General features: G+C 28.5%; 1 protein-coding gene across 5 annotated transcripts in view; it reads left to right on the top strand.

The window, feature by feature from the left end:
• Positions 1 to 15,171, top strand: part of bs (blistered) — a 417,141-nt gene that overhangs the window by 123,960 nt on the left and 278,010 nt on the right. For all 5 annotated transcript variants that reach the window (XM_067045519.1, XM_067045520.1, XM_014417852.3 and 2 more), the window contains exon 2: positions 7,192 to 7,443. In XM_067045519.1, the coding sequence (XP_066901620.1) occupies positions 7,192 to 7,443 (252 nt within the window). The remainder of the gene's footprint in view (positions 1 to 7,191; positions 7,444 to 15,171) is intronic.

Here is a 15,171-nt window from a genome sequence, read left to right on the forward strand (position 1 = left end):
CTTATAAGTAATTTTTAAAATAACAAAAACAAAAATAATAGAGTGGTTCGTCACAGCATTATAAGAAAACATAATTTCAATTTTTAAAACTCTAAAATTTTAGATGTAGAAAAGAAAATACAAAGAGTAGGAGATTAAAAGAAGCCATCTGTATCACAAAAAATATTAATATGGTTGTAATTTTTAACATCGCAGTAAAATTGAAAAGTCATTATGCAGATATTATTAATAACGTAAACTTATAATAGAATGAAAAATGTTTATGGTGTCTTAGTAAGGAAAGTAAATAAAGAAAAAAAAAGATAAACAATAACGAGAACTGATGAATATGTGGAAGGCTCAGCAAAATACTAACATAGGGAGGTGGTTTCCCTTTCCCGAAATAATTTTTTTTTTTTTTAATAATAGTGTCAGTCAGGAAGAGAAAGATTATTATTTTTACAACAGAGTAATTCATATAAATTTTAACTAATATTTAAATAATAATTATTAAGTAGATTTTTATTGGAAGAAGGTGACCTTATGAGGTACATTGTTGGAAGATAGTGCGGTAGCAGAGAATGAAGGTATCAAATTGTAGAAGAAAACTATTTATTGTTAACGAACGTTTCGCCCCACTTTGCTTGTGACATCTCAGTTGTCATCTTTGTTTCAATCTGACAGTCCTGAGACGAAATCCTGAAAAATGGAGCGAAAAATTGGTTAACAATAAGTAGTTTTCTTCTACTATTTTGATACCTTTATTGTTCGCCACCCGGACTGTCTTCCTACAATCTTCATAGGTTTTTATTATTATATTATTGTTGTATTGTTTTTTTTAATTTGTAGAAGCACTCTGAAGACGGAGGAGGACTCCGAAACGTCAGTTTGTAGTGTAAATATATTTTGAAATAAAGGACAAATTTTGAAAAGTAGGAAATCACTAAATATTTGTATGATATAATTTATATTACATAATTATATAAATAACAGAATTTTAATTTGTTATTTAGAGGCGTGGATTATAGATTTCACCGAAGTAGATAAGGGATAGCATCAGGATTATTGTTTTCAATCTTATTTTAAAGTGTATATTTTTTATCTATTTTTGACCAGTCAATCTCTCGCGGTTCCGGAACTCGGCAATCGCTACTTTTTAATATGTATGGGTTTCGCCCACTTTAAAACCTTGAGTGCGCTTTACCTACATTAAAGGTAGTTTCAAGTATGTAATTTATTCTACTTTATACTTTGTATTAACATCAGGTTAAAAGAATATTCCATTCGTAACTCTGCCTCAACCAATTTCGGCCCATCTGTTGTGCAAAACAGGTTTTGTCTCTTAACAGTTAAGTTGCCTCTAACTGTCCTTTTATATTAGCTCATCGACATTATAGTTGTTCCTCTTGTATATTATATATATTTAGTTGACATTTTTATGATTATTTTTGTCCTTAATGACCAGAAATGTGGTGTTATAAATTTTTAATGTATTAATTTTGTAGATCATTATATTAAATGTAACCTATATTCCATTTTTAAATGATATCAATTTCTTAAGAATAATTTTTGTATGAGATAAAAGTATTTTGATCTAGAACAAAAAATATTCATTAAAATTTAATTTCCCACAACCCCATTAAAAATCAGGTAATGGTTTATTGTTACGTTTTGTAGGAAGCTGAAGGATAGGTCTCTGAACCTTCTTATTTGGTACACACTTAATAATTTTAGCTTTTTAAATTTTATAATTCTGAATAATAATTAAAATTAATAAAACAAAGGAAATATTTGAATTATTTTAATTGAAACATTCATAGTTGACCGCATGTAATATACTGTTGAAAGATGATCGGGGTAACAGTAAAGAAATTATAAATTAGTGATGATAATAATAATAATAATCAATAATAAATTTTTAAAAATTATTTTACTGAAAGTTATTGTTCCTTATAAGTTTGGTACACATGAGGTTTTGAACGAAACCAAAATGATTTCATTTTTATTTTAATGAACAATATATGTCAAGTAATGCATATTGTAATATCCCCTCACGCAGGATACCTAACTTTTTCGTATTATTTATTTAGAATGCACTCAATACATAACACTATATTTCTGCTAATATACTGTACAATTGATTTGTCCATGTTACTAAAAATTGATTCCTTTTGGTGTAAGCTAATTGTCCAAGTCAGTTATCATTGTTACATAATTTCTTTTCATAACTTTCTAAATAAAAAAAAAATATTATCACTAAACCTACCAAAAATGTGTGTTGGGTGAATCGTATGATATATGATATACGTATAATATGAATATTTTAAGTGTCTAGTTTAGAGATAAAGACTAAAAAAGTAAATGTTTTTTTTTTAATTGATTACCCACTCTCAAAAAAAAATTAATGTGCAATATATTATTTTTATTTTATAAATATTTATATTGAAAATTATTTCTTATAAAAAATTATCGGGATTTGTCAGGATGGAGACCATGATTTGACAGGTGCTTCTTTGGACTGCTTAACTCTTCCACGAGGTGTTTGGAACATAGTGCTAACCTTAAATATGTGTCCGAATACCTTAAAAATAAAGATATACCTTTAAATTTGCACTATGTTGTAATAATTGCTAAATATTACTGAAAATTTCTCATTTTACGTTACATTGAATAAATGTTCACACCATATAACATTCCATCTATATTTTTGTCCATAGAATGAATTTAAAACTTCTAAAAACGGTAGATGATGATAAATTAGTCCCGTCAGAGTGACAACTAAATTCTTCGGTTAGGGAGTGGTGTCATATTTCTTCGGCCGAGAAAGATCTGTCGCTTGACGGAAGCGAGTTAGGTAATGGATGTCCCTTATTACGGTCTGACAGGGACTCTTTTACAACAACCATCGAAACTTCTCATGTGGGTGTCCTCTTACCACCCAGGAATAAATATATGCTGTCTGTTCTGCGATCAAGGAATCTTTTCCAGTGACACCTCTGTCATTATTATACATAGGGTCAGATTTTATATTTTATTTGTATATCATCGTGGCAAAGTCTGATCATATTTCGATTTCATTGATATTATTGGCATCTTTATTAAAATCAATCGTTTTATCTTTTAATTTCATTTTTACTCCTCAATACTAGTCAAACTATGTCGATAAATATAACGTTTTCTTAACCCACTGTTTTGTTTACTAGCCTCACGGGCTGTTGTTCCATAACAAATAAATGATTTTGCATTGAAAGTCAAGGATAACGACTTTTGACAGAATAATCGTAGATTGTGGTCAGATTACTGACATATTTTGTTTATTAGTAACACACAAGTGGAATATTTCTGTTTTCTGAATTCTTTATCATCAAATAGTTTCAATTATAATTTACGATTATTTGTAATTTTGATTTTATGTTTACGATATCAAATTACAGTAATAGTAATTGAGGGGTGGCGGAGAAAAATGTGAGTATTTTTTTTTTTTTGAAATTTGAATTATCAGTATAGTCGGTTGGGATTTAATGGAAGTTTTCTATGCAACCATTCAATTAATTGTATTGATTTATACAAAAGAAAATATAAAACGTGTCTCTGATCATTTGCTACTTTGTCCTTCGATTGTAATTGTTGTATAAATATCTTTTTTCCCGACACTATTATCTTGCCTAGATCGGTAGAATACCTTAGTTAAATTCTAGAAAGATCCCTTTAATTAACAGAACACATTAGTAGGATAACTTTTTTGACCGAAAAAATCATTTACGAAATATTTCAATATTTTTATTAAAAATCTAAATTAGGCCAGCACATGAAATGGATTCAATTATTATTTGATTAAAAGTGAACGCCAGGTATGTAAATTAACATAAGAGATGGCCTATTGATACTTCACAAGAAATGTTTTTGATGATTTTACAATGTTTCGGCCTAACAAGTCGTCCTAGGTATAAGTCTGCAAAGACCTAAAGTTGTTATATTACAACAAATAACCCAAAAGTACAAATAAAATTATTACTTAACATTTTTATTGATATTAGACCATATCAAAATTGCACATAATTTCATTTCTATGCAAGAACCTATCTTACAATTACAGTCATACTTTCATTAAATAAATATTATTTAAAAAAAGTCATCAACTCAAAGCTAAACATTCAAACATAAATTTTTATTTCACAATGTAAAAATAATCACTAAGAAAATAAATAATAAACAGTAAAACTCAGAATCCATATATGTATAAGAAAATACATAAACAAGTTCCGCAATGTCCAACTAGACACTGATGAATTAAATAATAATTATGCCAATATTATTACCAAACTCAAATTCTAAAACATATATTTGTCATGTTTTTATTTTTGGTATTTTCATATTTATTTAGTTTTTTAGGTTATTTGATAATGTTGACGTAATAACTGCATCTGACTGCAATTGTTTATGATTTCGGTAATAATATATGCAATTACAAATTGATAGTTTAGCTTCATTACTAGTTCATTCCAGAAATATTTCAATATAGGAAATAACACCATGTATTTATATAAGAAATGCAATTTCTTTTATAAACAAAAACAACTTAAAATTTAAATAATAAAATATTTAAATTAAATTCTGCAATATACAATTTTCAAAAGTGTCATGAAATACTTGGTCATTGGTATTTCAATTGAAGTTCCCTGCTTGTTTTGATTACTTATTTGTGATAATTATTCATAATTATTTTCAACTTCACTAGAATTAGCTTTAAATAGTTTATTTTGTAAGTTGATGTATTTACTGCATTATGATTTCAGTATTTATTTTTATTATCTAAATTATCATATTTGACATTTAGTGATTTTTATAATTACTAAAAACACTTGCGCTAATATTTAAATTAAAAAAGTTTCTCTAGCCCGATTAATTATCTGTGTGGATTCTCAGAACAACCTTCCAAATACGTACGTCTTGTTTGTATGAATTTTGAGAAGCAACTGACTAGATCAGCTTAATTAGTGCATGTCATTGGCCAAAAGATATAAACCAAATAAAATTATTTTTCTTTTCAATCCTTACTTTGCTGTTGTTACAATTGTCAATTCTTACTTACTTCATGTTTACAAATAATTTTTGATTAGTTTGAAGTCTTTAATCGTTTTTTTTTTTATGACTTATTATAACAATTCACCTATAAAATTTATCGATTCTTTGGAAAATTGTAAGTATCTGTTGTAATCTGGAATCATTGGTGTTATAGCTTTTAAATGAAAATTTGTTCATAAAATCTATAGTTTAATTTAATTTCTAACTAAAATATAATTATTGCTTTCTTTTGATTAAATACGCTTAGTCAAAATTATTCGATTAAAAGAAAGTTATCCATCCTACAAATAAATTACATGATATTTCATTGTTTTGGTACATGTATTTTAGTAAGCCTTGCATGTTCCTTTACAATATACAAGTCAATAACTCATTCGAATTTCTAACGCATGTATTACTACACCTTCCTAGAATTTCACAGTTAATGGACAAGGTTTGTTGAATTGTAAATGCAGTTTGCTTAATTCCCGTATAGCATGCTTAACGAGAAAGTAGTAAGCTCTGTGAGCATGTTTCGTCTGATTTATGGTAATTAAAAGGACATTAACTAGAAGAAAATGGATTGATATAGGAAATTAAGGACACCAGGATCCTTCCTCGCAATATAACATGGCCAGCTAGTATTAATTAATATATGTCCATGGTGAACTCACCATTTGAAGTTATCGACTTAAACTGGATCTAATATTTTTAAGAAGGTGTTATAAAGTACATTCAGAGCCACTTTGTTTTTATGCGAACGATTTAAATGATTCATGTAAATTGTTTGATGAAAGAAGTCTTGCAAGTGTCTGTTCCTTTCATTAAGTAAAAATAAGTATTTTTATTTCGTGAAATCTAGTTTACTCCAAGAGCTTTAAAAAAAATATTGTGGTTTTTGATGATTTTACGACGATTAACAAAATAAAATAGATTTATAGATTCTCTACGATAATCCTTTGAAAATATCTCTTCCCATTGATAATACCTGAGTTATGTGGGCTACAGAATAATAGCAATATAGCATAATAACTTATATAACTAATAATATATAAAAATATAGAAATAACTAAACAACTTAATAATTCGATTAATGCAATAACTAAACAAATTCGATTTCATCTCGAAAAGAAACTTTATTCACCAGAATTAGAAATTCTCAAAACTCTCAAAATAAAATGGGATCAATGGAGTCCTAATATCCATGTGTATGAATCAAATTTTCAGCTTTGATATTTTGTGATTTCTGTAGTGTTAGGTTTTTGATAGACTTTTTCTTAGACTGAAGAATATTCTGTCTCTCAGTCGTAAGAATATTTTTATTATAAATAATGTAATCTATCTAATATTCACAACAGTACATATCTACGATGGATAACAAATTAATCTGCAAATTAGCTTTCCATGGCCATTGCTATTGTTATTAAGAAAGATTATATGTTTGGTTCTAAAAAAAAAAAAAATTGTTCTACTTTAACTTATAAAGGGTCTTGTCTTGTGCCCAGTTCTTGGTAAAAATGTTTTCTCTTGGTATAAAAGAAAGTGATTGTAGCATGCAGGTTTAACCTCCCCCGTGTCTATTTATAGAGGATCAGTGTGACCCAGGATGATCTCGAGCGCTTCCCTTATGGATGATCTGCCCTATTCTTCACTTTTTTTAGCGATTCTATATTGGGCATTTGTTTTTTTGTTTTTTTAATGTTTTTTTTATAGACACCTGAATATTTAAAAAAAAAAAATTTATCTCTACTTTTTCTATTGTGAATTTTAATATTTGATTACACTTATGAAATTATTCTAATAATTCATTTTATCGATTCTTTTTTTTACAATTTAAAAACAAAATGAATTAGGAGAGGTTGATTTTTATTTAATTGAATAAAAATTGTTTGTTAAGTTTGATATGAGTTAAATTGATTAATACATTTCTTCCCATAGGTAGACCATGTAATTGTTTATAACAATTATAGGTATATTTCAAATAATTATAGTCATGTATTAAAATTTGCCATTGGCTTGTTATACCTAGTCTATACACTACATTTAATTATCATATTCTTGTTACATAACCCATGTTATAGAAAAATATTTTTATGTTTTAAAGATATGTTATTTCGTTCGCATTTATATTTGATTTTTCTGTTTCAGGCTTACGAGCTATCGACGCTGACGGGCACGCAAGTCATGTTGCTCGTAGCGTCAGAGACCGGGCATGTATATACTTTCGCTACGCGGAAGTTACAGCCCATGATCACCTCAGAGGCAGGAAAGGCCCTCATCCAGACCTGCCTGAACTCGCCAGATCCGTGCCCGTCATCCTCTGGAGGGGACCAGCGCATGTCGGCGACGGGGTTCGAGGAGACAGAGCTGTCGTACAACATCGGAGAGGAGGAACAGAAAGTAAGGCAGCTGTACGGGAGCGGTACCGCGGGCCTGATGGGCGGGCAGGGGTTGGCCCATGGGTCCCCGCACCACCACCATCTCATGCTCCACCAGTCCCCGCCACCCCACCTCATCCCCTGTTCTAGCCCTGCGGGCTACCAGCAAGCCTGTCCATCCCCTCTCCCTCATTACCCTCCCCATCCCCACATGCCCCATTCACACCCCCAGCGTTGAGTACATAACCAACTTTGCCATTCTTAGAGGATAGTAGCCATCGTACTTCTATCGTATCAATTTATTCGTAAACGAGTAAAATAGTCGAGTTTCATATTTGTTGATTTCATAAAGTAAATCTCAAGTTTAACCAACCCTTTGCCATCTTTTCTTCATTATTCTGATATGAATAGGAGTATATTTTAAACAAAATATTTTTTTACCTTATAGTTTCTTTTTCATTTTTCCTCACTTACATCTCGTTCTATATTTTGTTTTTTACATTAGAATACGTCAAAGTTGTGAATATTTCAGTTTCTTACAATAAATCATGCGCTCATAGCTATGAAAATTGTTTGTCCATTTTAAATTAACAAAAGCAGTAATTGAATTTAAATTGATTTCTATATATTTTCGTAATTAATTTTTTTAATTAAATTTTAAAAATAAGAAAATTCTTTATTCTAAATGATCTATTAATTTAAAACATGTCATTATATGAAAGATGGTATTATGGATTATCTGTTTTGAATATATTTTATAATAATGTCGCACTAAAAAAAAAAAATAGTAGAGAATCTTCCCATTAGAAGGAATATTTATCCACGAATGAATTATCATTATTAACAATATAGTTAATTTTTTTTTACTTATCATTTTATTCTTAGTCAAAAATATAATAATAAATAATATAATGATATAAATTCTGTGCTACTATATCCAACTTAATGTTAGTCATATGAAGTGCTGGTTATTCCTCGTTAGGCTCACTCGTTATTTTGGACATTTTGGTAGGCCATTCGATATCAACTATCTTTTTTCTTTCTTTGAGATTCCTCTTCTCCATCCATCCTATTTGATTGAGGTGGTATTTTTTAATAGATGCTATTGAGATGATTTTTAATTTTTTGGTTTATTAATATTTTATATAAAACTATAAATCTAAATAAATTATTTTTAATGCACGTTTCATTTAGTTACTGTATGTTCTTCTAAAGAGACTTTTTATGAACAACTCCCTCCAACCGCCTGCCCCACGATCAAGGCCCGCCTCCCGAAACGCTATGTAGTGAGCATGGTTTTGTTGTGCACGATATTTATTTTGTCAGCCTGGTCACTGTAGGTTTATTCTGTTTTGATATTTTTTTAATAGTATGGGCTCTGAAATTTTAAATGGTGATGCATCAACTTTCTAAGACCATGGATACACAAGTTTATTATTCAGTTGTTCATTTGACTTTCGGATCAAAAGTTAAATTTAATATTTCATGAGCTTTATAATTTTGGGATATTTCTTTTGTCTTTTGATGCTAAATGAATTTAATAAAATAAATTAAAATAATTTGATTTTAAATATAGTACATTCGTTATTATATGTTCTTATAATTATATTATATATTTATTTTTATTATATACTTTGATTTATTAAAATTAATTGAAATAGATATCCTATCATTGAATAAAATTTAACATCTTGGTATATTATACAAGATATCATTCTTGGTATGATAAAATATAAGATATAAATATGGAATTAGAAAATTTTATTGTTTTATTTACCTTTTTAAAATAAAGGTAAACAATTTTTTGCTAAAGAAATTAGTTTCAGTTTTGACTTAAAATATTCTTAATTAATATACTTACATATTTTAAAAATATCTAATTAAATGAGTTTCAAGTAGTTTTTTTAAAAAGTTTTTATTTACAAATTAAAATATATATATTTATGTATCTAAACTCATATTAAATACCAATTCCCATTATTTTCTTCATGGTTGAAAAAAAAAGAAAGAAAAATATACCAAGTACAACAAAGTTAGGTAACATTCAAAAATAAAAATATAAAAAAAAGATTTTGTCCTGATTTTTGTGCTTAAGTAGCTTACGAATGAACTTTTTTTTTTTTTAGAAAATCTCAATTTTTGGAAACCTTTTAGCTCTTCCAGTAGTGCAGTAATTATGGTATAAAAGTCTGTTTATATAAGTTATTCTGTTCACTTTTTTTTTTTTAATGAATTAAATTATTATAATTTATTAAAAGTATTTGGTGTTTATTAAAAACTTAAAATACACATAAAATCGATTAAATGAATTTAGTGCCAAAATAAATTTTAAACTAATCCCACTTATAAATGACCTGAAACCCGAATAGATTATCTAGTTCAAAGATAATCTATTCAGCGAAAATATGTTGTCCTGAGTGGTTGGTTCCCGACGTAGTTTATTAAATCAAAAGTGATAACTCTGTAATTTTTTTTAAACACCGGTGGCTGCTTTGATGTGAAGCTCGTTAAGCTCCATCAAAGGAATTAGGCTTCGACTGAGGGGCTTACTTATCTCAAATTGTTTCCCTGTCATACGCAAGTTGTGGCCACGAAGTTACGCAAGATCACAAATGGCCCCTTATAGAGGATAGAGAACTGACACACGTGGGGAACCATCATCCTGCAGTGAGTTAGTGGCTCTAATAAATAACCTAAGCTCTACGTCATAGTTGGGCTAATTATTTTTACATTTATCTTAGCCTTCCTCGTAATTATTTTTTAATTGGCTAGGCCCTAGTCACCGAAAACCAGACCCGCTACATCTGCTACCATGACCAGGCTGGCTTTTATAGCATGATTGTACTTTTTCAATAGTTTGATACACTTTTTTTTTTTTTTTTTTGATTGGTCAAAACATAATAAATAATTTGATTGCTTGCTGAATCGACAAAGGGACTCTAGATTAAATTAATTATTAATATTTACGTTTTATCAAGCCCCTTTGGATCAGCTAGCATAACTGTACAGAGCTATACAAGCTATAAGTGTAATTTAACTAATTAGATTGTAAATTTATTAAATTTATTATATACATAAATCTATAAATAATTATAAATAGAGTGAATTGATAATTTTTTCTTTTTTAATTTAAGTAAAGTAACGACTAATGGAGGCACAGTCTATAAAAAAAATCTCCACAAGTTATTACTAAATAATTTAAAAATTATTGTGTTCATGTGTGAATGAGATCTGAGAGGGAAAGTGTGATAAATCTCTATCGTGATTTTGAATCAGATTTTATTGCTATTTATTTTGTTAATTATATTTTATATCAAACAAAAGAGTCTATATTAGACATGGGATTGTAAATCTGCTTTTCTAGTTACTTCTATAATTTTTCTTTTGTATATTTTGTTGTTTATTCTGTTTTCTTTTGATGAGAGTTACGAGCTTGCACAACGCGAGCTCCTGTGATGAAGGGACAGGTTATTCTATAATATTTTCTTTAAACAATATTACATTATTTATTTATTGTTGATAAAGGGTGATGTCTTGTCACTATCACGTTACAATTTGTTTTTAATACTTTTTTTTTTAATGGATGGCTGTTCACATATTGGAAATATTATTCTCTTAATATATTTATTTTTTATTACTGGATGAAATATATATATTTTTAAGACAACAAATGTTAATGTGATAGTAACAACATTTTGTACATGTTATGTAAATAATCTGGAAGAAAATACAGAAGACTACGTACAATTGTTGTCCATGACGCAACGCAAGGGTAATTTAAACTAACTTGTTTGTTTTAAATAATAAAATTACAATGTAAATCATTTATTTTGTTTTATTTTTGTTTTCCTACATATTTTTTAAAATTTTTTAACATAAGTATTTTTTTTTTTGTTGCAATAAGTGTTTTTTATTGCATATTTGAAATGCATGCTATTTATAAATTGCATTAGAATAAGAGTGGTAAATATTATTTTGTATGCATACAAAAGCTTTAATGGTTTACGTGTGTAATTATAAGTGTTAAGCAAGCTTGCCGGCCCATGGTTACACAACTATGGATGCCAATGTGCACTTGATTAGCTACACATACCAGTGTATTGCTTCTGTTACCATTTTTGTTGTGTATCGACCTCAACAGCGTTTACGGAATGCCTATTATTTTTTTCTTTTATGTTTCTTCTGTCTCCTTGTTAATTTGAGCCTTACTCGGACCTACCAATGTTACAATATGTCAACATCACAGTAAGTTGAAATTCAACCTAGTTCTTCTTAATACCCCCACGCCTTTTGAGAAATCAAATGGGGTGGTTTAGATTAAGTCTGTAGCTCTTTTACTAACATACTTCATACTAACACGATAACATTTCCATTATATGATAATTATAATATTTTTTTAAATTTAAATTACGCCATTTTTTTCTTCTAAGCCCTCTGAGTGCGTGGGTTTGATATCAGGGGGTAATGAGAATGGGTGGTATAGATTATTTTACTGCATCTGAAATGAATGATGACGCAATAAGTTTTTGTCGAATCGAACTTGATTTGTTTTGAATTATTTATATATTTTTATAGTATATTAATTAGAGTTCATATTGTATCATAATTTTTAATTTATTCCATACAAACGTAATTGTATTTGTTATTTTAAAGTAAACGTCATCAATGAACGTTGGAATATACTTTTCTTTGATCATTTCATATTTGGTTTATCAAATGACTTAATTTCAATTAATTATTTATTTATGATTTAGCTCTACACATAGGAGCCAACATATTATAACCTTGTTGTAATTTAGGAATTCTAATAATTTTTGCACTAGCAATTTTTTTGTTTTCGGTTTATTATAGAATTTCCTCTAGTCTTGGAGGCTTTTGTACGTTTTATCTTAATAAAAATGTTGTAGAATATTCAAGCAGGATTAAAATTTCTTATGTTATTTACTGACACGCATTGCGACTTCAAGTACCTATATAGAATAGGTGTACATCCGTATAAGTTGCTATTAATTGGTGATAGATATCTTCTTTTCGTTTTTTATTTTCGGTTTGATATGTCCATATAATTTTTTAAAATTTATAAATATAGCTTTGATATTGTTTAAAAATTAAGTTAGATTAGTTATCAATATGATTTAAATAAACTATAAGCACATTTGAACAGTTCTGTTCTGTATTTTATTATAATTAAAAGAAAAAAAAAGTGTTAATAATTTTGATGCTTTGCTTACATCTTTCATTCGCACTGTTTATTAATGAAAGGCGGTCATTTTATTGCAGTTTAGTCTGATAAAGTTAACAGTGCTGAAAAAAGAGTAATATTCTCGGAGCAGCAATAAAGTTTACTGCCTGTTTATTGATTACAGGTCCGTCTGAGAATTCAATTGCCATTTGGTTTCGTTTTGAGTTTTACTGTTATGTTTATTGGCCTTTTATTTTGGCAGACAGGATCTATATTCATTAATGCGTTAAAGGGACTGCTTCGATAAAAAGAAACTCTTGTTCTTTTAAGAGATTAATTTTGATGTGTTGGAATGAATTTTTTATGTTTAAATTTAAGAACCATCAACATTCAAATGGTTTGATAAATTCTTGAAACAAGCATTGAAAATTGTAACTCCTTATAAATTTTGCAGTATGGTCTTTGTTGTTTAAAGAAAGACATTTAAAAAAATTAAAATCCCTAACACTATAAGAACCATGGATGGTCAAGAGTTATTTAGGAATTACTGTTTCTCGAACACGAGTAATATATTAAAAATTAATAATAATTATCGAAGCTCTAAGATGTATATTGTATGTTTTTACGCTGATGTTTCCTTGACTGCAGACCGTTACCCAGTCAATTATTAACTGTTAACTTGCAATGTAATTGTAGAGATATGTTACACGGCTATGCAAAGTAGCACCGAACTGATAGTAAAACTTTGTTAGATTACCAACTTAATATTTTAGTCAGCCTTCCATTACTCTTTAGATTACTTAGTACCCACTTCAGGGATCTAATGTTTCTTCTCAGTTAACTTAGTGAAAAGAATGTCTAGTTAGTAATATCAACTTACAAATTTTAGTTTTTAAAATAATTTCCTATCATTATACTCTTGTATTTTCTTTGAAAGTAATTTTCGATATGAATCCATATAAAATTTTCCTTGAAGTTATTTTATTCTTGTTATTAACAACTTCAAACCTACCCCGACAATTGAAGATGCCCAATTCTGTTCTATGGTGGATTTGTATTTCCTTTATATTGGAAAAATCAAAATAAACTGCATACGACCTGTTAACTGTTGTACTGTAAAAATCATTTATTAGAATTCCGACTATAAAGTTTTTATTTCAAGACGAGCATATTTTCCTCTAAAACAAAATTCAATTATATATTTTTACTAATATGTGACTATTTTGAAAGTCGATGAAAGGAAAAAAAGAAGAGCGAATGTTTAAAAAACAAAATATATAATTTAAGCGAACGGTGTGAAATACTTACACAAACGGAGTGATAATAAAATTTTGAAAGTCAATACTCAGCCTTGCACAATATATTGCGCAACCTCAATCTCATCTCCACACGGATCAATATAATAGCACAAATCTAACTATTGCGCTTTATGTGAAAAAGCTTCAATCATGTGCAATTCATTTGTTAATCAATATTGTGGGTGTTTTTTTTATCCCTTTTTTTCTAATATTCATTGTGAATTTTCTTCAATGACAAAATATGAACAAACTATTACCATACCCTGTCAAATAATGTCATAAAAGATTTACTTTAAAACACAATAAATGTTATATTATATTACGTTGATTTTGTAGAAGATCCTTAACTACTGACCTATCAACTCAATAATTTTTGGAGAGTTTTATTTTGATAAATTGATTTATTCCTGCAGAAATAATTTTTTTAATTTATTAAAATTTGTGTTCTATTCTCTCTAATTATACATACTGTAATTACTGAACACTGTATCGCCGTCTAATGAACTTTTCTACCCAAGACAAACTAATTATCGGGATTGTACAAGCAACAACAAACTAATATTCTGGTATAATCGCCGATAATGGCGTCGTGAGAACGAAACTTTAGAGGTATCTTGAGATTATTCTTAAGATTGTGTGCTATTAAAAAATTATAGACTATGACCACAAAGTTTTTATGCTTAATGCATACTCAGCATCCCACAACAATATCTGAAATCTCGATAAAATTTCCATACTTACAAGAATTTATAATTGTTAAGAAATTACATGTTTTATTACGATGACTTACAACGGAGTTGAAAAAAAAAAATGAAAGTGTCAGTACTTGATATTTACATATTTTTGAAATGCTTACAATGGAAATTACTTGTGTGAACACCCATTGTCATTAACGTAGAATAAAGACTAAAACATATTTTTTAAGTGGATTTTTTGAAATGCGCTATCGAAAATTTCTTTTGTTAAATTAATTTTTCATTTTCAAAGTTTTCTAAATTGCCTAGTTGATAAGAAGTATTGGTGCATTAGGGGCGAAACGTGGCCACCCAAATAGACAGTGAGTAAGCCGCTCTTGGTAATTGCCTTAGGATGAGAACCGTGACGGGACTAAACTCTGCCTATTACCGTCACAATCGTCTTGATATCTTTTTTCGGCTTTCTCTTGACTCGTGTACATCGTTAGGGTGGTATTTGTTGTGGCTTATGAAGAAGAAAATATCATATTGAACTTCAGATACGAAGTTCGGGCTTAAAAATCATATTTTGTATA

This window comes from Halyomorpha halys, unplaced genomic scaffold, assembly GCF_000696795.3.
Source record: "Halyomorpha halys isolate HHAL.00 unplaced genomic scaffold, Hhal_1.1 Scaffold170.1, whole genome shotgun sequence".
Taxonomy (NCBI): Eukaryota; Metazoa; Arthropoda; class Insecta; order Hemiptera; family Pentatomidae; genus Halyomorpha; species Halyomorpha halys.